This window comes from Podarcis gaigeae, assembly GCF_964106915.1.
Source record: "Podarcis gaigeae genome assembly, chromosome: 6".
NCBI classification, from domain to species: domain Eukaryota; kingdom Metazoa; phylum Chordata; class Lepidosauria; order Squamata; family Lacertidae; genus Podarcis; species Podarcis gaigeae.
Window position 1 is genome coordinate 86919486 of NC_139682.1, and position 27635 is coordinate 86947120.

Here is a 27635-nt window from a genome sequence, read left to right on the forward strand (position 1 = left end):
GCATCTCTTGTTGCTCTTTCACTCTGAATGAATGGATTCATAATATTCCCCAGGATAGTTCCATAATTCACACCCCCCAAAAAAAAATCTCAGCTGGTATCATAAATACAGCAGCAGTGTGGTGTAGTAGTTAAGAGCAGTAGACTCATAATCTGGTGAACCGGGTTTGCGTCTCCGCTCCTCCACATGCAGCTGCTGGGTGACCTTGGGCCAGTCACACTTCTCTGAAGTCTCTCAGCCCCACTCACCTCACAGAGTGTTTGTTGTGGGGGAGGAAGGGAAAAGGAGATTGTTAGTCGCTTTGAGACTCCTTCAGGTAGTGATAAAGCGGGATACCAAATCCAAACTCCTCCTCCTCTTCTTCTATGCATGCCTAATGCCCTCGTTGCTTACTCAGACTTGGCACACAGTTGCCATTCTCCTGACAAGCAGAAATTCAGCAGTTGGGAAGGATGTGTGTCACTGAAATGAAAGTGCATTGCTAACTTAGATCCATAAATTTCGTCAGGTCTCCTCTATGAGCTTGACCAGTGCTGGAAAAAATTGTAGTGGATGGCTTTTAAGTCATTTCTGCACCAGGTAAAGCAGGCATAGGCAAACTCGGCCCCCCAGATGTTTTGAGACTACAACTCCCATCATCCCTAGCTAACAGGACCAGTGGTCAGGGATGATGGGAGTTGTAGTCCCAAAACATCTGGAGGGCCTATGCCTGAGGTAAAGTAATGGTTAGCCTCCCAATTCCTGCCTCCTGACTTGCCCCATATTTTGCCCAAACTATGCCTTATTTTGCCTGACCAAAGATGGCAACCCTAGCAGTAGACCTCTGCACATTGTTGTCCCTCATTTCCTGCAAGTGGTCTTCCCAGAAGTTCTTAGATGACCCCTACTGGAAAATATATTGTTGGTCTGTGTGAAGATAAGTTCACAAAGGGCAGTTTACAAAGCAGCAAACTGAGTAGAAGACTCCCTTGATCTGAACCTTTCATGTTTCTGCCGAACCATCTGTTTTACAGAAGGCAAACAAACAAAGCTAATAGGAAAGTAATTTATCCAAAACCGCAAACTGTACTGCAGAGACTGGGTTTGAGTTCCAAGCATGAAATCCCCAAAGCGATGAACTCCACCACACTCATTTGCTTTCCCCAGGAGATTCCCCCAAAATGTCTTTACTTCCTGCCCCTCAGCCCCCAAAAGAAATATGTCTGCTTTTTCTCTAACCTGTACCTGCCCAACAGATCTCCTTGGTGCAGCCTGACTTTAATATTTGATCATTTTTCTCTTCCCTTAGCTGCCACTAAAGGGAGCTGGATTCGCAAAGCAAATAAAGTTCACACTTTTTAAATGTGCAGTTGCTGTGCAATCAGAAAGCCTGGTATTGGGTAAAATCAAGCTCCAAAAAATACCTGGAAAACGATTGTGTTATGTGTTCAGGGTGGGGTGCCTGACTCTCCTAAATTCCCGGATCCAGGAATGCTAATCATGTTTAGCATTTTTGATAGATAGATTTAATATATTATTTTCTCTCTCCAGGATAACAGAATATAGTTTGGTGAAAAAAGAACTGGCACTGCTATACCAGTGGCTAATGGTGATTTCAATTCATATATATTTGATGGGCCTATCAAAAAACATGAGTCTGCTGAAAGAAAAAAACAGCTTATGTAAGAGTTAAGGATAAAGTATGATATCCCCCATGAAATTCAATAAAACACTTTGCTGTGAAATTTAAACATATTTCTTCTTTGAAATTTCTTAACATATGCAACCAATTAGTTGTATCTAAATGGCATGTTCCTAAAGGAGACATAAACCACGAAATTACTGAAGTATCCAGTTGAGGCAGGGAAGAAGGAAAGCAAACTTTTGAATTATATTCATTGTCATTTATTGATAGAAATATCAATACAATTTAAACAAGCATGATTCTTTCGACTATATAATAAAATCATCTGTTTTAACATCTGGTTTTTCCATGTAGCAATATAACAAGCCCCATTATTTTTTCATTCTGTACCTGTCATTTTCAACTGAAGCTGAAATATCTGCGATAGTCTGTGTTATAATGATATTCAAAGTTGTTGATACATTATTTTATTTTTTTGCACAGCAAAGTCGCAAAGGTATAGCTGTATAATTGACAAGCCCTAGTGCTATGAATCCATCAGGGCTATGATTTTTGGTTTGGGTGAAAGAGGACTCAGGTGCAAATCTCAGACAAGCCTCAACTTGGTGGGAGAAGATGGATGCACCTGACTCTCTTAAGATGTTATTTCAGGTGACTTTAAAAAATGATTAGACAATTTCATGGAGGAGAGGCCTGTGAATGGGTACTTCCGGACTGTCACTATTTTCAGGTGGGATTCAATCACATACTGGCAAATTCAGGTCGCATGGTGAAAGTTGATTTGGAAGTCTTGCACAACATACCTGCTTCCTCAATAGATCAAACTTTTTGCAATAAGGAAAGTGATTGGGAATGCCCTGGAAAGTGTGCAGTTACACTTGCTTTGAGGTAACAACATCTAAGCTTCCTTCAAAATAAGAATAATAAATCAGAATGAATGCTCATTAAATAGCTAACGATGCCTAATCTCCCTACGAATAGATCAGAATGAATGTTCAATAAACAGGTTCTCTGGAAGCACCCAGGGACTATTAAACAGAATACCTAAAGAAAACCTTCACCACAGAGATAGCATAAATACCATTTGCTGGAAAGGCAGCAATCCTTTGTGACCTGAGTGTGGGTTTTCCAGAGGTATCTGAGACACTGTTGAAAACAAAATTCTGGACTAAATGGACTTTTGATCTCCTCTAGTAGGGGTATTCTTATGCCCTCAATGTAAGTAGCAGCATAACTTTGATAAAGAGCACTATGTCGTACAGAGTAAATGAATATCCAAATAATAATTCTGTGCATTTATAATAGCCAAGCATGTAGAGCAGATTTCTTTGTGCATTGGACACAGAAGCGTGCAAATAGTGCGCCAACAAGAGCACACTTTCATGTTCAGGTGTCAAAGATTTGTGCTTCCATTTTGATTATTTTAACCCTTGGGTATAAAAATGTCAAATTGTCCACATTTAGATTTGAGTATGTACTTAAGAAAAGGCCCTTCTTTCTTTTCTTACTTCTGGAAGGTGAAGTATCACGTAGGCAGAACATATGCATCTGGAAAGATACAGGTAATAATGCTGTAGAACTGGCCAAACTAATTGAAACTGAAGAAAATCCCGACAAAAATAGCAAAGATGGCAAGGACTTTCAGCAGGTATGTGAGGAAACTTCCAGAGTCTTCCACCACTCGGATTCTTGTGGGCTTCACTGTCCTCTCCCACTGGGTCATGATGGCGTTTCTGGCCCCGTCCCACTTCCCGGGTCCACTCAGGCGGAATTGATAGGCAGAGCAAGGACCGAAGAAGATCTTCAGGGCCAGTTCTGGATCTTGGAGAAGGAGGGCTGGCACACTCGGTTTTATGCCGATGTAGGAAGCAAGTTGGTCCATGTATACAAGGCAATCTGTTTTCAAAACCTCATCAAAGGACAAGCCAAACCTAAACGAAACAATATACAAGGGGAAATGGGGAGGAGTGAAATGGTTTGAAGCTGAACATAACACAAGTGTGGACAAGCCCTTGCGCTTGTTGTGTGTTCATTGGTTTTGCCTTTCTCCCACCCAACTGCACAGCACCTGTAAGGTAAAAGGCAAAGGACCCCTGGACGATTAAGTCCAGTCAAAGGCGACTATGGGGTTGCGGTGCTCATCTCGCTTTCAGGCTGAGGGAGCTGGCGTTTGTCCACAGACAGCTTTCCAGGTCATGTGGCCGGCATGACTAAACTGCTTCTGGCGCAACAGAACACCAAAATGGAAACCAGAGTGCACGGAAATGCCGTTTACATTCCTGCTGCAGCAGTACCTATTTTTCTACTTGCACTGGTGTGCTTTCGAACTGCTAGGTTGGCAGGAGCTGGGACAGAGCAACAGGAGCTCACCCCGTTGCAGGGATTCAAACCGCCAAACTTCTGATCGGCAAGCCCAAGAGGCTCAGTGGTTTACACCACAGCACCAGTCTCCAGCTCACAGCAGCTGTAGCTGGGTCTGTTACAGGCTTTGTCAAACATGCCTTTAGCTGTGGCACATTGGGCAGACATTCACATATTTACGTCTGTAATGTGAAAATCTCCACCCCCTGTTTTCTAAAGATCAAGCAGCAGCTGAAGGCACAAGAACATCTCAGGCTTTCTTTCTGATCAGCTGGCACCCCTCATGCACCTCTATCTGACCAATGAAGATTATTAATAATAATAATAATAATAATAATAATAATAATAATAATAATAATAATTTATACCCCGCCAATCTGGCTGTGTTTCCCCAGCCACTCTGGGTGGCTTCCAACAAAACACTAAAATACAGCAACCTATTAAACATTAAAAGCTTCCCTAAACAGGGCTGCCTTCAGATGTCTTCTAAAAGTCTGGTAGTTGTTTTTCTCTTTGACATCTGGTGGGAGGGCGTTCCACAGGGTGGGAGCCACTACCAAGAAGGCCCTCTGCCTGGTTTCCTGTAACTTGGCTTCTCACAGCGAGGGGACCGCCAGAAAGCCCTCAGCACTGGACCTCAGTGTCCTGGCTCAACGTTGTCGGGTCATATGTAGGAGCTTACCAGTTGCGCTTGTTTTTCTTCTTTTCGTTGACCTCCTCCATCATTTCGGTCACTGGAGGCAACTTACACAAGCCTAGAAGACAGGAAGGATTTTTCAGTGAATCACCTTTTTTTTGAGGTTCGTCAAAAGGGACTTTCTTTTTGCAGGGGGGTGAAAACTGAGCAGGTGCCTTCCAAGCAGAAGTACAGGCTGCCCAATTATTAGTAGCATCCGTTTCTGCCTGGTGTAAGACGAACCAGGGTTTCAAACACAACAATTGCATGTGTGAGAGACCCCTTCAAATAGAGCCAATTGTGGTATTGTCCACCGATGGGGTGAGAATCCTGGTTAGCTTCGAAACTGGGCTAGGAAAACTAGTCTATTTCCCTCAAAATGCTTCAAAGAAGGTTCCAGATTCAACCCCAAACATCTCCATTGGTCCATTTAGATCAGCATTATCAACACCAACCTTTGCCAACTGGGTGCCCTCCGGAGGTTTTGGACTATACCTCCCATCAACCCCCAGCCAGCAACTGGAGGGCACCCAGTTGGCGATGGTTGGTGTTGCTAATGCTGATCTAAATGGACCAATGCTTTGGTTCAATGTAAGGTGGCTTTAGGGACGCGGGTGGCGCTGTGGGTTAAACCACAGAGCCTAGGACTTGCCGATCAGAAGGTCGGTGGTTCAAATCCCTGCGACGGGGTGAGCTCCCGTTGCTCAGTCCCTGCTCCTGCCAACCTAGCAGTTCGAAAGCACCTCAAAGTGCAAGTGGATAAATAGGTACCGCTCCGGCGGGAAGGTAAACGGCGTTTCCGTGTGCTGCTCTCGTTTGCCAGAAGCGGCTAAGTCATGCTGGCCACATGACCCAGAAGCTGTCTGCAGACAAACGCCGGCTCCCTTGGCCTATAGAGCGAGATGAGCACCGCAACCCCAGAGTCGGTCACGACTGGACCTAATGGTTAGGGGTCCCTTTACCTTACATTATGGAACTGTCATTGCAGTGGAGTGAGGCATTCTGTGAATTTTGAGGAATAATATGTGCTTTAATAAAAACTAAAGAGAGAGAGGGAGAAGGACACATGATGCAGCGCCCTTGCTGAAGCTCAGGAGATCTGGGTCTAAAGTCAGTACAGTAATGAAGTAATTTTACTTTATTGACAGTACAGTCAATAAACCATCACCACCAATAACACCCTTGGGTATCCCTGAGCTCTGCTGAGCTTCAGTACTTCTCTCTAGCCCTCTGGTGTGGTGGATCATCGTTCTGCCAGCAAGGTAGGGCTTATCCACACTTATCTTTCTTCTTGGCTTTCCAGGGGTGGTCTGTGTCTGAGTGCTCTTCTTTTTCTTGCCTTAGAGCTTTCCCCGTGAAAACCCGCTCTTTACCACTGAATGGGAGCAAATGGCAATCTGCAGAAAACCTGAATAGTTGTTTGTTTGTTCTGATTGAGTGTTCAAAAGCAGGTTTTCCTGGGGAAATTGGCTAGGAAGAAGGAGGAGGAGGAGGAGGAGGAGGAGGAGGAGGAGGAGGAGGAGGAGAAGAAGAAGAAGAAGAAGAAGAAGAAGAAGAAGAAGAAGAAGAAGAAGAAGAAGAAGAAGAAGAAGAAGTGGTCGTGCTTGGACAGGCATCCTCAACCTTTGGCCCTCCATATGTTTTGGACTACAATTCCCATCATCCCTGACCACTGGTCCTGTTAGTTAGGGATCATGGGAGTTGTAGGCCAAAACATATGGAGGGCCAAAGGTTGGGGGTGCCTGTGCTTGGACATGGGGCTTTAAAGCCCAAACCAGTGCCTAGAAAGTGCTGGGCAAAAGCTAAGGTGGATAATCCCTTACTGGCACAGCACAGAGATGACCTTCTGGGGCCCTCCAGATTTCTTGGCCTAAAATTCTCATCCCCTCTGGCCACTGGCTATGCTACTTAGGGCTAATGGGAGGGTGAGTCCAACAACATCTGGAGGGCCACAGGCCCCCCCTACCCATGGCATCGAGAGCAAGTGTCTGGTCCAGCTGCCAGGCTGAGCTTCCCCAGGATTTCCACACACTTACAGGCACCCCCTGGCCTCCTAGGGTGCTTGCATCTCCCCCTTCCTACCATTAAAGATGCGTGTGACCCAGCGCGCTTGAATTTCCACAACAGGCATCACCGCCCCAAGTGGCCTGAGGAAGCCGATGAAGGCGAGGGTCGGTTTCTCCAGCCGAGGGGGGAAGATGTATTTGTACAAGGAAGCCTGCTGGTTTTCCACCTTGACAATCGACTCGTCGATGAAAGGGAAAGAAGCTTTGTATCCCGTGGCGAAGACGACGACGTCCACTTCTTCTGCCCCAGGAGCGTTCACAAACACGACGGCGTTTTCTCTGAACTCCTTCACCTCGGGCCTAACAGAGAGCTTCCCAGTGATGATGCAGGATGGGATCTCATCATTCAAAAGGGGCTCTCTCATCACCGTCCTACAGGGAGGAGGAAGAATGGGAAAGATTGCCAGATAAGGAAGCTGCAGACAAAAGAGAGAGGTTCAGTGGTTTGATTCTGCATGCCTTTGAGTACCCCCAGAAAAAAACACTGGTTGTTGCCATGCTGGTTTTACAAAATGTGAGGCAAAGAGTGGTAGCCCCTCCCCCATATTACTCGCTTTCCTTCTCTGCCCTTCATTTTATTACAACCCCTTCAGCAGCCAAATGCTCCTGGGAAGCCCATAAGCATCATATAAGGATGACCACCCATCACCTGTTGTCTCCTGCACCTGTTCAAAGGTACACTGCGCTTGAACCTGGAGGTTCCATGTACCTCTCATGGCCAATAGCTCACCCTCCACGAATGTGGCAGCTAAGCTAGTAGCCATCACCACAACTTGTGGCCAGAGGTGGAGCTAGCTGCTCTGGCACCTGGAGCGGTGCACATGCTGTGCACCCGAGGGTGGGGCCATGGGGCGGGGCCAGCAGCCCAGGGGGGGAGAAGCCCATGGGGTGGAGTGAGCCACCCATGGTGGGCTGCTTCCTGGGCGGGGGGCGGGGAGCCGTTCAGCTTTGCCAGCAGCCTTCCTCCATTCCTTTTGACAGCTCAGGGGAGGCTACCCCCCCAGGAAGCAGCCCAGAAGCGGGGGCCAATGGCACTCCACCCGCCCGCAACGTCCAAGCCTCCCCTGAGCTGTCAAAACGAAGGGAGAAGGGAGGGAAGTCCGCCGGCAAGGCGGCACAGCTCCAGTTAGGTTTCTGTTTATGCCACTGTGCAGTTTTTGGGGTCACAAAACTCTGTTTACATTCCAGACTGTTGGAAGTCTCACGGGAGATGGGAGATGGATGTTGATGTTACTGGTTTCCTGTTTCTCTCACAGAGAGCAGATGTATATTCTTTTTCTGTCCTGCGTAGTTAGAAATAAACATAGCGATGTAGCGCATATTTCCATCTCCTTCTGCTGTTTGGATACTCTGCGTAATGAGTGAACGTGCCTGAAGTCTCATTCAAAGGCTTAGGTCGTTAATCACCATCGGAGGAGAGCCTTGATGGATTCCGAAGTACGTCGTGGGGGAGAGCCATTTCAGCTCGGCTGTATGGAATCTTCGACAGCTCCGCCCCTCCCCTCCCAATGGCTGGGGGTAGGCTTGGGAGTCGTGGGCGGCGTGCCGAATGTCACCCCCCTCAGTGATGACACCCGGGGCGGACCACCCCCACCGCCCCCCTTCCTCCACCCCTGCTTGTGGCAATGAACCCCAGATGCATTGTGTCTAAAAAAAGAAGAAGTCATAAAAACTGTATTTGGTAGTTGCTGAAACGACAGGCCATCAGTTTCACTGTGACGGGGGGAAACGAAATAGTCTCATGTCCACTTCTTCCATAACATGCATACATTTTTGTCTCTAAGGTTATTATTATTATTTATTAAATTTGTACACTGCCCTATCCCCGTAGAACTCAAGGCAGTTCGTGAAACAAAATCACAATATAAAAAACTCAAAAGGTTATGTCAGTGCTGGGTTTTGGGGTGCTTCTCCCACACAGGGTGCCGGGCCGAGTGGGTACATACCTGAGAAGTTCCATAACTGAGAAGATCCATTTGGGGGCAACAAATGTTGTCCTTGCTCAGGGGGCCATATTACCCAAGATTACCCAAGTCCGCCCCTGGTTATGTCAATATAACCACAGGGACAGTTCTGTTACCTATCACAGAGAGCCAGTGTGGTGTAGTGGTTAAGAGCGGTAGTCTTGTAATCTGGGGAACCGGGTTTCCCACTTTCAAACCTGTGTTGACGCCACGTACCTGTCCTTTGGAATTAAGCCATAGTTTGCATGGTTAAACCACTGGCTCACTCGGTTCTCAATTAGCCATCCTGTGAAGCGCCCGGGGAGGATATTTCGAACAATGTTCATAAAACGGGTTAGGAACACCATGTCCCAGGGGTAGCCATTGTCAAAGACACGGCTTATCACCCAAGCCCCTCTTTCTGTGCTGAGCATCACCTAGAAAGAAAACAGCCAGGTATAGTTTATGGAGCAGACCCAGAGTTTTGTTTTGTTTTTAAAAAGGAAGTTTGGTACTTAGAGCAAGGAGCAAGGGAGATGTATGTCAGAGAATTCCAACTAAAGCAGAAGAGGAAATTACTGATGTTCGTGTCCCAAGCCTGAAACGGGCATCTATCCAGCAAATGCCAACCAGCAATGCTTCCTTTCTGGTATAATAATAATAATTTAATAATAATAATAATAATAATAATCCTTTTGGGCAGGGGTCAGCAAACTTTTTCAGCAGGGGCTTGGTCCACTGTCCTTCAAACCTTGTGGGGGGCCAGACTATATTTTGAAGGAAAAAAATGAACAAATTTCTATGCCCCACAAATAACCCAGAGATGCAGTTTAAATAAAGGGACACATTCTACTCATGTAAAAACACACTGATTACTGGACCGTCCGTGGGCCAGATTGAGAAGGTGATTGGGCCGGATCCAGCCCCCAGGCCTTAGTTTGCCTACCCATGCTCTGGACTAACTACGGAAACAAATAATATTTACAGTGCCATACCCAACTTTTCCCACTAGGTGGGGCAACCACATCTCCAGATGAGCTTTCAAGCTGTGCTTTCCTTACATCAATAAAAACTTACATAACCCTGTTGCAAAGCTTGATTGTCTAAAATAAGAGTATTTCAGTGTGTGGAAAGTGTTAGCATCAGAAATGTCTAACCTGAATAAGAACAGTTACAGATAGGTAGCCGTGTTGGTCTGCCATAGTCAAAACAAAACAAAATCCTTCCAGTAGCACCTTAAAGACCAACTAAGTTAGTTCTTGGTATGAGCTTTCGTGTTCTGAATAAGAACAGCAATTCTATATTTAAAAGGTGAGTGAAGGTGCCCAGTTTAAAACGTGCAACTGGTCTGAGGGTTGCTACCTTTTTTGCTGTCTGAGTTGCTTCCACGGCGATGTCGGTTCCAGAATTCCCCATGCCAATCACAAGGACTCTCTTATCCTTGAAGACCTCTGGGCTTTTGTAGTAGCGGCTGTGGAAATACTGCCCCTTGAAGTTGTCTAGACCTGTGTGGAAATGCGGACATGCCCCAGCAAATAATAACTGAAACAGCACCTATAATTCAGTCCTCTGCGTGTTTGTTCAGAAGTCAACCCCCTGGGTGAGGTTTACTCTCAAGTACATGTGCCCATGACCGCAGATTTAATTTAATTTAATTATTTATACCCTGCCCGTCCTACTGGATTGCCTCAGCAACTCTGGGCAGCTTCCAGCACATATAAAAACATTATAAAACGTCAAACATTAAGAACTTCCCGATATAGGGCCACCTTCAGATGTCTTCTAAAAGTTGTGTAGTTCCTTATCTCCTTGACATCTGCTGGGAGGGTGTTCCACGGGGCAGGTGCCACTACCGAGAAGGCCCTCTCCCTGGTTCCCTGTAACCTCAGTGAGGTAACCGCCAAAAGGCCCTCAGAGCTGGACCTCAGTGTCCGGGCAGAACGATGGGGGTGGAGATGCTCCTTCAGGTATACTGGGCTGAGGCCATTTAGGGCTTTAAAGGTCAGCACCAACCCTTTGAATTGTACCCAGAAACGTACTGGGAGCCAATGTAGGTCTTTCAGAAGGTTATATGGTCTCAGCGGCCGCTCCCAGTCACCAGTCTAGCTGCCACATTCTGGATTAGTTGTAGTTTCTGGGTCACCTTCAAAGGTAGCCCCACATAGATGCATTGCAGTAGTCCAAGCAAGAGATAACTAGAGCTCACCCCATCACAGGGATTCGAACCGCCGACCTTCTGATCGCCAAGTCCTAGGCTCTGTGGTTTAACCCACAGTGCCACCCGCGTCCCTTATGTCTAGAGTACAAGGTGCTAAATATACATTATTTCTATTACAGCAGAGACACCCTTGGGCAGAAGGGATGTGCCACACCCTGGAGGGCCTTTTCCACACTTGCCTTTTGCCCTGCTCCATGTCTGAGTGCTCCCCCTTCCCTGAGCATTCCCCCCAAAACCCGCTCTTTAAAGCTAAATTGGAGCAAACTGCAATTCAGGTTTTCCAGAGACTGCTGTCTACTCCAATTCAACTTTAAAGAGCGGGTTTTTGCGGGGGGGGGGGGGAGGTCTCCTCGTGCTATCGTGGGGAAAAAACATGCTGATTTTCTGCATCCAGGAATCATTTTTGTTGGAGATGGTGCTTCCAAAATCCTGAAATGTAATCAATCACTTTGAACTGTTGTCCCGAGAGGGACATGCGTGGGTTTGCTTGTATTTATACTTCAAAATATCTCTTTTAGGAAGACAAACACATCCTTGGACCCTCGGATACATGGAAACAATATGAACTTTGCTTTTGTATGTGTTGCTTTTCTTCCTGAATGCATGCAAGAGCTTTTTAAAGCAAGCACTAAACAGAAAGAAACTCCAGATCAGCTATACCAGGGAAAGACTTGAGTGGCACTGAGGGATCGGCAAGATAACCAATGCAAACCATGACAGCATCAAAGATGGCAGATTTCTGTTTCCCATCAGTCTCTGTGACAACATCCCACTGGCCCGTGGCAGAAAAGTCGGGGCACTTCCTTACGCTGATCACGGTACTCTGAAATATTTAAAGGAAAGAACCAATTTCAACGAGAAACTAGTGGACTTGAAAATAAGAACAAGATTTAGGAGTCTGGCTTTACTAAGGTCATAGGCATCTTTTCAAACTAGAAACAAATATGCTTCTCGGATTAAACAGTGCAGGGTGAAAGATTGGAGTCTTCAACTAAACATCTGGAAGAACTTTCTGACAGTAAGAGCTGTTGAACAGTGGAAGGACTCTTCCCTCATTGAAAGTTTTTAAACAGAGGTTAGATGGTCATCTGTTGGAGATCTTTTAGTTGTGATCCCTGCTTTTCAGGGGTCAGACAAGATGAGTCTTTGTGTCCCTTCCAACTCTACAATTCTATGATTCGAGCCAGGTTGGTTGCATACCCTAGCAATTTCTCAGCCTGAGTTTCAGATGCTTTGGTTTTGAGTTGTAAAAAAACCCAAGAAGAAGAAGAAGAAGAGTTTGGATTTGATATCCCGCTTTATCACTACCCAAAGGAGTCTCAAAGCGGCTAACATTCTCCTTTCCCTTCCTCCCCCACAACAAACACTCTGTGAGGTGAGTGGGGCTGAGAGACTTCAGAGAAGTGTGACTAGCCCAAGGTCACCCAGCAGCTGCATGTGGAGGAGCAGGGAATCGAACCCAGTTCACCAGATTATGAGACTACCGCTCTTAACCACTACACCACACTGGCTCTCACCAAGGTCCTTACATAGAAATATTCTGAAATGTTAACATGTTAATTTCAGCAGTTCATGGGGGGGGCGGGTCTTACCTTGAACTGAATGTGCTTCTGAAGATCAAAATGTTTTGTATACATCCTCAGATATTCCAGGAGCTTGGCGTGTGGTAAAAAGACGGGGAAATCTTCTGGGTATGGAAAGTCAGCAAAAGCCGACATCTCTTTACAGGTGTTACTGACCACTGATCTGTAGAGGCTGGCTCTTCCTTCTTCGACATCCTCCTGGGCCACAGAACAGCACAAGAAACATTTCTCATTATTTATCAATTGCCTTATTATGCAGAAATCAACAGGAAGTGTTGGAAACACCGTTAAATAGATCCTTTCTTTTCATCCACCTCACATACCAAAAGTTGTATATACTGTATTACAAGATTGCCAAGGTATCCAAAACTATGGACCAAATGTGGTCCTAAAAGATCAGAAACTATAGGCATACTTAACCTTGCCCCCCTCCACGTGCTGGGAACTATGGTTTGGTGAGGATGCTCAGAATTCAGGTGGAGATCCATCCATCTGGATGTGTGCGCAAGGCAGTTCAAAGTGGATTCAATTCATCACAGGTGTGCATGTTCTTCCTGTCATCCTCATCTAAGTGGCAGACTGCACTTTCTACCCATTCTATTCAGATTTCTCCGATAATAAGAATAATAATTCTTTATTTATACCCTGCCCATCTGGCTGGCACTCTGGGTAGCTTCCAACAGAATTAAAAGCACAATAAAACATCAAACATTAAAAACTTCCCTAAACACGGCTGCCTTCAGATGTCTTCTAAAAGTTTTTTATTTCCTTGACATCTGATGAGAGGGCTTTCCACAGGGCGGGCGCCACCACCAAAAAGGCCCTTTGCCTGGTTCCCTATAACCTCACTTCTTGCAGTGAGGGAACCACCAGAAGGCCCTCGGAGCTGGACCTCAGTGTCTGGGCTGAACGATTTGGGTGGAGACGCTCCTTCAGGTATACTGGACCGAGGCCATTTAGAGCTTTAAAGGTCAGCACCAACACTTTGAATTGTGCCGGGAAAGGTACTGGGAGCCAATGTAAGTATTTCAGGACCAAGGTTATATGGTCTCATCGGCCACTCCCTGTCACCAGTCTAGCTGCCACATTCTGGATTAGTTGTAGTTTCCGGGTCACCTTCAAAGGTAGCCCCACATAGAGTGCATTTCAGTAGTCCAAGCAGGAGATAACTAGAGCATGCACCACTCTGGCGAGACAGTCTGTGGGCAGGTAGGGTCTCAGCCTGTGTACCAGATGGAGCTGGTAAACAGCTGCCCTGGACACAGAATTGACCTGCGCCTCCATGGACAGCTGTGAGTCCAAAATGACTCCCAGGCTGCGCACCTGGTCCTTCAGGGGCACAGTTACCCCATTCAGGATCCAACCATCCCATCAAGCAGCATTGTGAAGAATGCTAATGTTGCTTTTCACCGAAAAGCCAAAATGCTGCATCTGCTAGATAACCGCAAACAATTTAGAACGGCTTGTGGTTAGGATGCTCATAAATAAGACAGCCTGCAGCTGGAATATGGTTTATTTCCATGCTTCAGCAGGTATAGAACTTGTTTACACCTGTTAGTGGTCAGGATGTGACCTGTATTGGAAAACTGGGATGCTTTTTTTGGGGGGGGGAGAGGCAAGTAGAGGAGAAAGTGTTCATAATTTGTTTCTGTCAAAGAGGACCCAACCAATGGGCAGAATATTCACAAAAATTTAAAACTGTACAAAACTTTGGTTCAGGTTTTGAATGTGTTGCAAAATCCAAGTGCTTATAGATTTATTAACAGACGCCAAAATTAACAGACGCCAAATGCAAATATTAAATATTTGGCTACTATTTTGGAATCACATGCTGAATAGTCATCAGAAGTTGCAGAGGATTTCGCTCAATTTGTTTGTTTATTTTGAATAGGATTATTACTGACGACTGACTAGCCCTGCTTAACCCAAATGTGAGCTTCTTCAGTTGAGCAACCCTAGTCAGAGATCAAGCCATATTGCCCCTCCTCAATTTACCGTGAATCGCCACACCCCCCCAATGTCATTGCTCCTCTCGAAGCAGGTGGGCTCCAGTCCTTCATCCAGGCAACATTTGATGGAGGCCAGTCCACTCACTCCTGCCCCAACAATCGCTACTTTCTTGGCCATGGTTTCTTGAGGCAGAAAAGAACAAAAACACATAAAGAAAGTTTTTAAAGGGTGAGTTTGCTTTGCTGAATTTAGATTTTAAAGCTACACCTTTAAAGTCTGTTTCCTGACACATACTCGAATATATGTACACAATGGTGCAGTTACATAATATAAGACTCTGGACTTAATGGTCTTACGGGGGGTGGGGCTATCGGGTGGGGGCCCTCATCCGTCCATTCTACATTCCTGTTATGTTACAGCAAACACTAAAAACAAAAGAAGCTGCTTGCCAACTCTAATAAAAAATTTAAAAAATACTCTGAGCACGTGCAGTTTCACATTTTAAGCTCACTTAAATCATATCACCATCTATAGGCCTGCAGAAATATAATACCTTGGTTTTCGAACAGCTTAGTTCACGAACAAGTTGGAACTCGAACGCTGCAAACCCGGAAGTAGGTGTTCCGGTTTGCGAACTTTGCCTCGGAAGCCGAACATCCAGCGTGGCTTCCACAGCTTCCAACTGGCTGCAGGACACTTCTGCAGCCAATCGGAAGCCACGCCTTGGTTTGCGAATGTTTCGGAAGTCGAACGGACTCCCAGAACGCATTCTGTTCGAGAACCAAGGTATGACTGTAGAGCTTGCTTCTGTTGCCCTGATACTATAATAATAATAATAAAAATACAGTCATACCTCGGGTTACAGACGCTTCAGGTTATGTTCTATTGGGTTGTGGACCACCGAAACCCAGAAGTAAAGGGTTACTTCCGGGTTTTAGCGGCCGCACATGAGCAGGAGCGCTAAATCGCAACCTGCGCGAGCGCAGATGTGTTGCTGCAGGTTGCGGACTCGCGGGTTGTGAATGTGCATCCCGCACGGATCACGTTCGCAACCCAAGCATTCACTGTAGTAGTAGTAGTAGTAATAATAATAATAATAATAATAATAATAATAATAATAATTTGTTATTTATACCCTGCCCCTCTGGCAGGGTTTCCCCAGCCACTCTGGGCAGCTTCCAAGAGAATATTAAAATACAATATTCTATTAAACATTAAAAGCTTCCCTAAATAGGGCTGCCTTCAGATGTCTTCTAAAAGTCTGGCAGTTGTTTACTAAACCCATTTGCTTGGGAATAAGTATGCTTTTGGCGTCCAGTGGGTAAAGAAAGAAAAAATTAGGAACACAATGAGCATCTGTAACCATGTACATGTTCTGAAGAGATAGGTGTCAACAGTGGCGGCTGGGGCACTGAATAGCACAGGAGTAAGGGTAGAACATGGTTGTGCTCAGAATCTGAGGATTGAGTTTGGCGAACATGGCAAGGGAAGGAAACAAATGGCAAGACTTCTCAAGCCAAGCTGGAAAGAGGTTGTCCTTACCCTTAAATATACAGACGAAAGACCTCCCCATGTGATGCTGACACAACCCCCCTACACTAAGAATAGGCAATAGAATGAAAGAACAAGACCCCCACCTCTCTCCCCCACTCCTCTCCCCCAACAACAAGATGTCTATAACATAAGTGCCTCTCACCAAACGTAAACGAACTGTGAAAAAGACTATGAATTAAAAATGGAGACCACAGGTGTACCACTCCCTGTTTATCTGTTTGCTTCATAAGCACAAAAGGAAGTCTACATGAGCCCTAAATGTGAACTCAGTTGAATTTCTTCCCCATCCCTAGTCCTAACAACCTTGTTTGTGAAAAGATTCCAGTAGCACTTCATGCCACAGGCTGACTGCAATCTGTAAGTACAGATCAGATTGCAACCCCACAACCCACAAAGTGCGCAATTATTATTATTTTAGCTCAGATGGAAACCAGTGGCCCAGATGCCTATTTAGTATCTGAAGAAGTGTGTGCACACAAAAAACTATACCCTGAATAAACTTAGTTGGTCTCTAAGGTGCTAATGGACATTTTAAAAAATTTATTTATTTATTTTGACTGCGTCAGACCAACACAACTACCTACCTGAATCTGGCCTGTTATGATTTAGCATAAAGTGTTATTTTTAAATACTCTGCTGTGACATAACTAAGGGTGCTGTTGCAAGAGGCAAAACTAAGCTTTATTTCACTTGGGTCAAAGACCCACTGGCATTTGCGTACACACCCACCCACCCCACCTACAGGCTGGGGCTTGCCGATCAGAAGGTCGGCGGTTCGAATCCCCGTGACAGGGTGAGCTCCGGTTGCTCCTGCCAACCTGGCAATTCGAAAGCACGTCAAGGTGCAAGTAGATAAATAGGTACCACTCCGGGGGAAGGCAAATGGTGTTTCCATGCGCTGCTCTGGTTCGCCAGAAGTGGCTTAGTCATGCTGGCCACATGACCTGGAAGCTGTCTGCGGACAAACATCGGCTCCCTCGGTCTATAGAGCGAGATGAGCGTGCAACCCCAGAGTCGTCTGCAACTGGACCTGATGGTCAGGGGTACCTTTACCTTTTTACCTACTGCTCTGGCTGTTGTCACCAAGCTCTGGAGTAATCACTTCACAAGGGCAGAACTTTTGGTTGCACAAGAGTTCTTGCTGATCAAGCCAGAAGTGGTAGTCAGTGGCTTCCCATCCTATAGCATGCATTGTTTTGTCATGTAAGTGAATGTGATGTGCTGAAAATTGAATCTGTGCAGCTTCTATCTCCCAGTAGTATACAGCAGGGATGCCCCAGGTGTTGTTAGGTTCCAATTCCCTTCATCCCTGATCATTGTCCATGTTTGTTGGGGCTGATGGGAGTTGGAGCCCAACAGCCTCTAGATGTGCACAGGCTGCGCCAATGCTCAGCCTTGCCTGGCTTCCCACTTCATTGATAAACACAGCCTGATGTGGAAGACAGTGGCATAGCGTGGTTTGCCAGTGCCCGGGGCCATGGTGAAATAGGAGGCAGTGGAACAGGTGGAATATGATTATGCATTCAACTGGCTAATGGCATCTGCATCACCCAGGAGATTGCAGCCACAGAGAAAAGAAAAGAAGAGTCATTCTGTTGTTTGCAGAGGTCACTTGCTGGTTTGCATGGAGAAGCCATTTTCAACAGCCCAGTGATGCAAGCACCCAGCTGTATTGAGGCAGCATTGGTTGCTGAAATTTTGTGGCTCTAACAATTTTGCATGCGGGGCAACCACAATGCCACTGATGAAAGAGACTGAAGACATGAATGACATGATGATGTGGGAGAAAAAAGCCTGTTTGGATTCAGCTACCACATCAGTGGGTGGCGCTGTGGGTTAAACCACAGAGCCTAGGGCTGTTCAAATCACCGCGACAGGGTGAGCTCCCGTTGCTCGGTCCCTGCTCCTGCCAACCTAGCAGTTTGAAAGCACGAAGTGCAAGTAGATAAATAGGTACTGCTCTAGCGGGAAGGTGAACGGCATATCCGTGTGCTGCTCTGGTTCTCCAGAAGTGGCTTAGTCATGCTGGCCACATGACCCGGAAGCTGTACGCTGGCTCCCTCGGCCAGTAAAGTGAGATGAGCGCCGCAACTCCAGAGTCGTCCACGACTGGACCTAATGGTCAGGGCTCCCTTTAACTTTACCTTACCACATCACATAAGTCACTAATATGTCATTGTAAACCAGGAGAACCCCCCCCCCCCGATTGGGCAGGAAAAGGGAAGGAAGAGCTTGTGAAAGAGTTGAATGAGGAGAGTTACATGGTCATGGTTGCTCCAGGGGGAAGACATGGAGGGTAGGGCTCCTGGAGCTTTAAGAGTTAAGAACTCACTAAATTTCAGCAGGTGCAATTTACTTCTCTCTCCTAGATAACAAAGGCTGTATAACCTGTCTGTATAATCATTTCCCTCTGGTCCCCCTATCTCACTTATCACATTGGGTAGAATCTGTACAATGGTTGCCTGATATGACAGCTCTGGAGACTAAAATGACAGGCATTTCTACATTGTCTTCTACTGAAATTACCACCATCATTGTTCTTAAGCAAGTCCTATTTCAACATCCAATTAGTTCACCTGAATGCTGACAGACTTTTCATGTCCAGTTGAAAATAGATTGTTCCCAGCCTTATAGAATGTCCTTCATGAAAGAATGCCTTGAGTGAAGGTCCTTGAGTTCTTGGGCATGACCTATTCAAGCTTGTGGACTTTAAAATATGTCAAGCAGATTGGCCAAAGTACTCATGGCACCAGAGTCTTTCTGCCAGCAGATATGCATTTTATCAACTTCCTCAACAGGGAAAGTAAATATTCCCTCCAAACTTTGGTATCTAATTGCTCCCTTCAAGATAGGAATCTCAGAAGGCCAGGCAGGCATCTACAGAACTGAAAAGGGTTTGTGGGAAAGTCATAAACATGATTACCCCATGTCTGGTGTTTGTTCATCCTTAAAAGGGTTCTACTTGCATTTGCCAACTTTCCTCTTGCAGAACTCCTGCACCTTGTGGCTCAGAACATGGAGCCACTCCGGAATCCACAATCCTCTGAATTCTGTGAGATGGCCTTGACAACGGCATGGTTCCATCATTGCAAGTATTTCCACTTGCACAATAAGACTTCCCCTTCTCCTCTTCCTAATGTGCACCCCACCCTCCCCAAATCTGCTCCAGAGGTTGATGGAGCCCCCAGAACACATTTGGGGGCACAAGGCGGGAGGAAGGCAGAAAGAGTCCATAGCACAAACACAAACCTTTGTGCTGAAGGGACAATTACTTAGTGCTACATGGGATACAGGCCAAATTTATTCTTCCTTTCGCAGGAATGACCGCTCCCCGCTTAAAACGGGGGGCGCCCTTTGCGTGGACGCGTGCAGCCCCTAGATCTGGAGGGGCTCCAACAGCATAGGCTTGGCTTTGCCTTCCCTCAGGTGGGATACCTAGAGGTCTCCGCCTACCTCAGTCAGTTGTCCAATCCCACCTGGGGGAAGCGTTGCCAAGGAGACCAGGCCAGGTAGGGGAGGGATTACATGCCCACACAATAGAGGGAGGATCTTACCTGGGAATCCTCACTTGGCTCCAGAGCTTCTCCCACCCTACCCATGCTCAGTTAATGTCTTATTTTGCAGGTTAACTTTTCCTCACAGGTTTTGCAGGTTAACTTTTCTTCACAGGTATGCGGGCGCTGCTACGTTAAGGTCGCTGTTAAAGGGCCGGAAAGGAATTTCCCTGCATTGGCAGGTTTTGCCTTTCCCGTAGCAAAACGTTACAACTTTGGCGGCATCAGGCCTTGGGCGGAATCCTTTTGTCCATCTTCCTCTTTGCGGTGGCGATACCAGGGTTCCCCGTTAAAGGGGTTTTCTGAAGGGAGGCTTTGACCGTACGCCGAAAAGTCGTCATTGCTCTCCCCTGCGGCGGCGGCGTTATGGGGGCGGCTATCTCTGCTTGAACATATGTTCTCCAGAGCCGGCCCATCCCCCCCACACACACACTGGATAACCCTGATGCTCCCTAGGTCCCCGGCTGGGGACTGAGGAGGGAGAACACCCAATGCCTGAGCCAAGGTCTACCCACATTTGAAATTTAATAAAGTTGTGGCCAATTTAATCCCATAGCATGTTGTCTTGAGTCGTTATTCCACATGACGGGGGGACCGCGTGGGATCTGGGGACTCCGCCTGCCCACGCAAAGAATTGTTTGGAGTGGCTAGAAAGCACATAGCTTTGCTTCAGTTCACACTTGAATGCGACTCTACTTAATCCACACATCTGAAAACAATCCTAATTGAAACCACAGCTATCCTTTGAAACCTGCAGTTCTCCAACAACAACAAAAAGTGTACGTATTAGGGGGAGCAGTGGCGTAGCGTGGGGGGTGCAGAGGGGGCCGGCCGCACCGGGCGCAACATCGGGGGGGGGGGCGCTCGCACTAACTAATCTAGTGGAAGAGACTCAAGTGCTAAAATCCGTGGGTTAGGGGGCGCAAATTACTTGCCTTGTCCCGGGTGCTGACAACCCACGCTACGCCACTGAGGGGGAGTACACATAAAATGCATGCTTTCAATTAAAAGTACATTAAAATGCATTGCTATTCTTTTTAATATTTATAATCCATTTAGATTCCAGAAAAAGACAAAAGAAATGAACAGATAGCCAGCTCTGAAAACATGCAACAAACTTCCATACCAGAATCAGGACCCAGCATACAGAAATCACGAGATTCCAGGTAATATATATGGGTCGTTAAGCTTGTTACATCAGTAAACACTCGTTACTAAAGCCTGGGTAGACTTGTCTAAACAAAAATGTTTTCATCAGGAGTTGAATAGTGTAGTGAAGACATCTGCCAGTGTCAACAGGTGGGGAGTTCCAAAGTGTAGGTGCTCCCACACTAAATGATTGATATCACTAAATGATTGATATCTTGCAGATGCAGAACAAGTAGTATGTGGCACCTGTAATAGTGCCAGACTGTTATTTACCATAGTCAATTTATAGACCCACCCTTCAGTAACATGACTCTCTGGCCGATATCCAGTTTAATCACACCCACCCACATACCCCGCTTCCGAGCTCCAGGATGCAAATTCCTGGGTAACAGGAGCTGGAAGTAACACAATAAAAGCAGCCTGATTTGTCACAAGTAGGGGGAGTGGGTGGGTTGTAAGACCAGCCAGCCGTGAGAGCCAGCACAGCGACAAGTTTTGAGAAATGTGGCAAGGAGGACTGGAAAACCACAGTACAGGTATGTTCAAGCAGCACCAAAAGGCGCCTGCAGGGGACATTGTGAGAGCAGGTGACACTCCTGGGAGCATTGCACACTTACAGAGCTTACCTTAAAAGGCAGGGTAGCAGGGCCAATGAGACTCTGGGGTTGTGCTCTCATCTCGCTTTATTGGCCGAGGGAGCTGGCGTACAGCTTCTGGGTCATGTGGCCAACATGACTAAGCTGCTTCTGGCGAACCAGAGCAGCACACGGAAACGCCGTTTACCTTCCCGCTGGAGTGGTACCTATTTATCTACTTGAACTTTGGCGTGCTTTCAAACTGCTAGGTGGGCAGGAGCAGGGACCGAGCAAGGGGAGCTCACCCCATCGCGGGGATTCAAACTGCCGACCTTCCGATCGGCAAGTCCTAGGCTCTGTGGTTCAACCCACAGTGCCACCCACGTCCCTCCCTGATTCCGTAGGGCTCCTATAAAGTACACTTTCCTATCAACCTCTTTCTGCCCAGTTGAGAAAACTAGGTCCAGAGTGTGGCCTGCCACATGCGTTGGGTCAATCACCTGTTGATACAGCCCCATGGTCGTTACGGCAGCCATGAAGTTGTAAGCCACCCCAAAGCCAGTTGCCATGCCATGGATGTTGAAGTCCCCCATAACCAGCAGTCTCAACACCGCCTCCGAGACCAGCCTTGTCTCTTTAAAAAAAAGAAGAAAAGAATTATTTATACTTTTCAAGTTTATACATTTCACTAATTTTACAATCCTTTTGAGCTTTCAAAGCTTGACTTCCATCTCCCTCTTTCTGTGGTTCCTTAAATTTATTTTTAATACTTTTTGCATATCCAAATTAACTTAATTTGCTCAGTTATTCATCCTCTTTAAATATATACTCTTATGAAGCTGCAGTTATTACAATAATCCTGCCCATGTTGAAAGTACGATAAGTACGATAATCTTTATTGTCATTGTCCCATACAGAACAACGAAATTGAAAATCTACATCAGACATTCGGAAACCAACAAGCCTGCTATCCCAGCCTGGCTAGCCCCCTAAAAACTCTGATACCCCATAATTAAATACAATATATTCCCATAGAGATTACCTTGCACTGCGTTTAAAACCAAAATCACATTTGGATAGAAACTGTTTCTCAGGTGGCTAGTCCTAGTCTTTATAACCCTGTATCTTCTTCCAGAAGGCAGAAGCTGAAAGAGATCATTTGCAGGGTGCACACTATCCTGCACTATCTCTGCAGCTTTCTTATGGCACCTGGAAGCATAGATTTGAGCCAAGGTGGGAAGGGTGCACCCAATTATTCTCTCTGCAGTCTTTACAACCCTGGACAACATTGGTTTTTCCCTGACCGTGCAGCTCCCAAACCACATACACAGACCATAAGTTAATACACTCTCAACAGTACAATGGTAAAATGCCATCAACAGGTCTTTTGATGTTCTTATTGGTTTAAATATTCAATAAACCATTTCCATTCTTTTTTAAAAAAATTGGGAATTATAGGGACAAAACTACCTAAACGCTATAGAAACTTATTCATGTTTGCTACTACAGTGGCAAGAACATTACTTGCCCCAAAATGGAAAGAAGGAGAAGTCCCAGCAAAGGAAGAATGGATACATAAACTTACAGAATATGCAGAAATGGTGAAAGTTCCCAGAAGAAGAAATCAAGATAAACTTTTTATAAAAGGATGGAAATGTTTTATTGAATATTTACAGACAAATTGTAAGTAGATAAGAACATGGGCAGGATTATGGAAACCACCTGCAATCTTATGAGAGTATATATTGAAAGCAGATGAATAAATGAGCAAATTGAGTTAATTTGGATATGCAGAAAATAATAAAAATAAAAATAAGGAACTGCAGAAAGAAGGAAGTCAAGTTTTGAAACGTTAAAACGATTGTAAAATTAGTGAGATGTAGAAACCTGAAAAGCATAAATGATTTGTTTATAAAAGTGGCATAGACCATATCAAGGGTCCTCATCCACAAATCAGGTCACGAAGGTCTTATTCAGAGCCGAGCTGACCTTCTGCCCCAGCAAATATAGCTGACTCTACAACCTGTGAGCTCAGTGCAACCCATTCCAGACTTTTTCCCATGACTTACCTGGCTAAACAGCACACTTCCACAAGTCTTTGCTATGGGTTTCCCCAGAGTGGGGGAGGACAAGGAGGATGTGGAAAACCAGTTGGCTCTCTCTTAGCTGTCTTTTGAAGTTCTCAGAGTCATCATTTAAATGTTACAGTCCACATCAAGCTATGTCAATAGTCTCAACTGAGCATGCATTCAGTGTAATCCTGTTGTCACGAGCAGAGTGCCACCTGATTTCAGAAGAACCAGGCTAGCAGCCGCCGTTTAATCCAATGGTACTTGTTTTTTTCCAACCAGTGCTAATGCCTGCCCTTGCTGAACCAGACCCGCCTATCCTCTAATTAAAGATTTACAGTGTCTACTCATCTACTACATTCTTTAATAAGCGGAAGTGTCATAGGAAGAAAGAACACAAACCTTTTGATGTGTACTCAGTCCCCGATATAGCTTAACATTCCTTCACCTCTATTCCAGAGGGATAACTTAAACAACCCTGTTATGTAGGTTATGAGTCACTGGCCTGAATTGGGAGTTTTCATAGCCTGAAATTTAATTTGTGAGTGTCCTAAGTGTAAACTTGTCATTCATTATACCATGCTAGTTCTCATTTTGGCTCCACTTTGCTTCAGTCCTGATGCTGCTTCTATGCTGTTAGAAGTAGACACATCTTTTGAATGCATGTGCATTTAAAAGTCAGGTTTGGGGGGCAAAAATGGTCTGCACTGCTGTTGTTACAGTAGGCTTAACGGTAGCAAGAAGTGCTTAGATTCTGCAATCTCCAGTAAAGGTAAAGGGGCCCCTGACCATTAGGTCCAGTCGTGACCGACTCTGGGGTTGCAGCGCTCATTTCGCTTTATTGGCCGAGGGAGCCGGCGTACAGCTTCCGGGTCATGTGGCCAGCATGACTAAGTGCTTCTGCCAAACCAGAGTAGCACATGGAAACGCGTTTACCTTCCCACTGGAGCGGTACCTATTTATCTACTTGCACTTTGACATGCTTTTGAACTGTTAGGTTGGCAGGAGCAGGGACAGAGCCACGGGAGCTCACCCCGTCGCAGGATTTTGAACTGCCGACCTTCTGATCGGCAAGTCCTAGGCTCTGTGGTTTAACCCACAGTGCCACCCGTGTCCCACAATCTCCAGTAGTAATCATAATAATCATCATAGTAACAGTAAGAAAAACCTAGATGCTATACAACAGCCTATCTCAAACTGGCATTGGGTAGGACTGATGGGAGTTGTAGTCCCATTTGGAGGGCACCAGGTGGGGGACAGCTGCTATACAAACACTTAGAACAGAGGTTTCCAAACTTTTTGAGTCCACCGCTCCCTTGACCAACTGCATTCTTTCTGAGGCACCCCTCAGGAGCGCAGTTATGTCACCCCTTGCCTGCAGAGCTGGCAGCCTCTCACCCTTTTTCGAACACCCTCCCCTATGGATATTATTATTATTATTATTATTATTATTATTATTATTATTATTAATACCCCACCCATCTGGGCAGCTTCCAACAGAGTATTAAAATACAGTGGTCTGTTAAACATTAAAAGTTTCCCTAAACAGAGCTGCCTTCAGATGTCTTCTAAAAGCCTGGTAGTTGTTTTTCTCTTTGACATCTGGTGAGAGGGCATTCCACAGGGCGGGTGCCACTACCCAGAAGGCCCTCTGCCTGGTTCCCTGTAACTTGGCTTCTCGCAATGAGGGAACCGCCAAAAGGCTCTCGGCGCTGGATCTCAGTGTCCAGGGAGAACGATGGGGGTGGAGACGCTCCTTCAGGTGTTCCCTCAGCCTCTCTCCTCTCCCCTCTCCTTGGGAGTCTGCTGCTGCCGCGCCTGGTCTCTGAGCCTCCACCCCACAAGAGAGGTGCCTCTTCACACTGCCCCACAGGGGCCTGGGACTTGTCTGACCATTCCCAACAGCAAGGGCTGTTGGACTGGCTGGGCTCCCTGGCCTGCTACATGCAGAGCTTGTGGGCAGGGCTGCTGCAACCAAGAGCTATGCAAGCCATTGGGAGGAAGAAACACAAGAAGGTATCATAGGAGAGAAGGAAGGGAAGAGGGACAGAGGCCAGTGTTGCCTGTGGCAACCCGGACCATCATTCAAGGCACCCCAGGGTGCCATGGCACTCTGGTTGAAAGCCACTGACTTAGAAAGACCGGCCTTGTTCAAATGGGCTTTGAAAAACAATGGAACACAAATTGATGAAAACCTGTAGGAAGGGAGTGTGAAACTTAAAACCACAAGCGTTATACATAAGCATGCTGAAATACACAACTCAGGCAACAGATTTGAAGAGAATCGATTGACTGAAAATCAACTAGCAAAAAGGATTGTGTGACTAACAGCCATAAGAGAAAGATGCAAAGCAGAAGGGAATCGTCATAACTTAGAGATAGAGGTGAATGCTAAGCAAGAGCTAAAGAATGGACAGATTTAAATAACATAACCATGAACTGAAACCACAATTTTTAAATTTAAAGTGGAGAAATATAGACATATATTTGTGGAGAACTTGAGGCAAGAGAATGCAAGACAGAAATAGAAGAAGACATGCATTTGTCTTGTACATTTCTACTTAAGAGTAAGAAGAAATTCCCACTGCATACAACAGGATTTACTTCCAGGGGGGAGAAATTTGATTCAGTTTACATTTAAAGCCACATTTTTTCAGATTTTCACTTTCAGAAACATATTGTACCAAAACCGCAGCCATCCAAAATGTGCACTTATCCAAATTTTGCAATGCAATTTTCCAATCAAATTATGTATTTTTTAAAAAATTATATATTAGGGGAAAGTGTGCATATCAGTGAACATAACAAACAAAAATGCTTGCTATTAGGAGGGAATGCTTGCAGAAATGTGCATATTAGTCAAAACTGCATGCAACAGTGTTTATTAAGAGAAAATTCCATTACAATGAATTTTCATGAGGATTTTTTAAATCACAAAACCCTGCAGAAATGTGGAGAGCTGGATTTAAGATTGGAAAAATGAGAAACAGAGATAAAACCCAAACGGACAGATCTTTCTATCCCTCAGGACCTCTCTTTCCCCCAAATAAAATCTTGCTGTATCACCCACCAAACTCTCCCAAATTCCAGAACCATTTCAAAAAGTAAAAAGTTCCCTTGGGTTTGGCATGGGCTGCTAGGCTCAATTTGGCCAATTTTGGAAAAAAGAGACCTTTTCCTATGACAGCAATTGGAGACAAAAAAAAGGGCTGCTTTTCTTGTTCAGATGGCAACCTTAGGTCCCTATTTTCATTATACCTCTGAGGATGTAGCCTCTAACTTTATGTATAAAATTTGAAGCAGCATTTGACCATATTCCTCCTAGGCTCCCTTTCCTCCTCTGAACTGTCTACACTGAAAGACCAACAGGTTACCCTTCTCTTACCTCAACTTTACAACCTGCACTGGAATACAGTATGCAGAAATTTCATAAGCTTTCCCAGGCACCCTTTTCTGGAGGGGTTTGTTCCTGATCCTAGCCGATCAACTTTTGAAAAGCATATGAATAACATCCCTCATGCACAAAAGTCCTTCTGGAGAGCATTACATAAGCAGACTCTGTTGGCTGGCTCTGTTGGGATGTGGAAAGGGAACCCTTTGATCACTGTCCAGATTTAACATGACAAAAGGCATGTGTAAAAAAAACAAATAAAAATTAGCATCACTTTGGTTGTTTCCAAATACCGCTTTAACCAGAGCTTAGAACCAGAGGGGCAGGCTGCTGTTGCGAAACGTATTGTTGTGACATCTTAAAATCTAAATAACAACATGTCTAGCTGGGAGGGGTGATCTCCAAACTAGTCCTGCAAGTTATTTGATTCCCAGTAGCTGCCAAGTTCTGTAAATGGTTTTTGCGCAGAACCTCTTGTACAGAATCTTAATGCATAGACGTTAGAAACATTAGTACTTACCTCCACACTGCAAAAATATTCACCCCTGACAGCAAAAAAAACAACAAACCTGAGATGGAGATGGAGGTGTTGATATATTTCCCCCACAGCTGTGGCAAGTAGCAGCTGAGGCAAGATTTTCAGTGCTGAAATGGTACAAGCCTGTTGGTCACCTCCCTCTCCTCAAGCTATAGTCCCGAACGGGTCTACGGCTGCTATTTAAAGAGGAAAAAATAATTGAAGATGACAGAGGTGCATATAAGCACTTCCAGCATCATTTTGAATCTGGCCTATTACTGTTCACAGAGAAACCCAATCCAATTTTTCTCCAGTCCAGCTTGCATTTAAAACCATAGGAACCCCAACCTTCCTGAAATAAAGATTGAAGCACCATGTGACCAGCTGTGCAATCCCAATTAATTT

General features: G+C 45.5%; 1 protein-coding gene and 1 long non-coding RNA gene across 7 annotated transcripts in view; one reads left to right on the forward strand and one right to left on the reverse strand.

Moving 5' to 3' along the window:
* Positions 1–27635, forward strand: part of LOC310846879 — a 278101-nt gene that overhangs the window by 1492 nt on the left and 248974 nt on the right. Inside the window, exon 3 of one of the 4 annotated variants that reach the window (XR_014565575.1) lies at positions 15269–15287. The exons of the other annotated variants lie outside the window; for them this stretch is intronic. This is a non-coding gene — a long non-coding RNA (uncharacterized lncRNA). Of the gene's footprint in view, positions 1–15268; positions 15288–27635 lie in introns of those variants that run through there. 4 annotated transcript variants of the gene reach the window in all.
* Positions 1872–27394, reverse strand: LOC310846800 (flavin-containing monooxygenase 1-like). 3 transcript variants are annotated; one of them, XM_083743909.1, is made up of 9 exons: positions 27234–27394; positions 14467–14603; positions 12481–12669; positions 11549–11711; positions 10033–10175; positions 8908–9107; positions 6744–7099; positions 4668–4740; positions 1872–3555 (listed from the first exon to the last, which is right to left on the reverse strand). In XM_083743909.1, exons 2-9 carry the CDS (start codon positions 14596–14598, stop codon positions 3213–3215), a joined length of 1599 nt encoding a protein of 532 aa, XP_083600035.1. In that variant the 5' UTR covers positions 14599–14603; positions 27234–27394; the 3' UTR covers positions 1872–3212. The 3 variants fall into 3 exon arrangements, with proteins under 3 accessions (XP_083600035.1, XP_083600033.1, XP_083600034.1); XM_083743907.1 differs by lacking the exon at positions 27234–27394 and adding an exon at positions 26708–27000; XM_083743908.1 differs by lacking the exon at positions 27234–27394 and adding an exon at positions 23323–23695.

Coding starts and splice junctions, on each gene's coding strand:
- LOC310846800 (XM_083743909.1), bottom strand. CDS start 14,598: ATGGCCAAGAAAGTAGCGATTGTTGGGGCAGGAGTGAGTGGACTGGCC. Junction 11,712..12,480: donor AGAAGCACATTCAGTTCAAG/GTAAGACCCGCC, acceptor TAAATATTTCAG/AGTACCGTGATCAGCGTAAG. Junction 7,100..8,907: donor GGCTTAATTCCAAAGGACAG/GTACGTGGCGTC, acceptor TCCTCCCTGTAG/GACGGTGATGAGAGAGCCCC.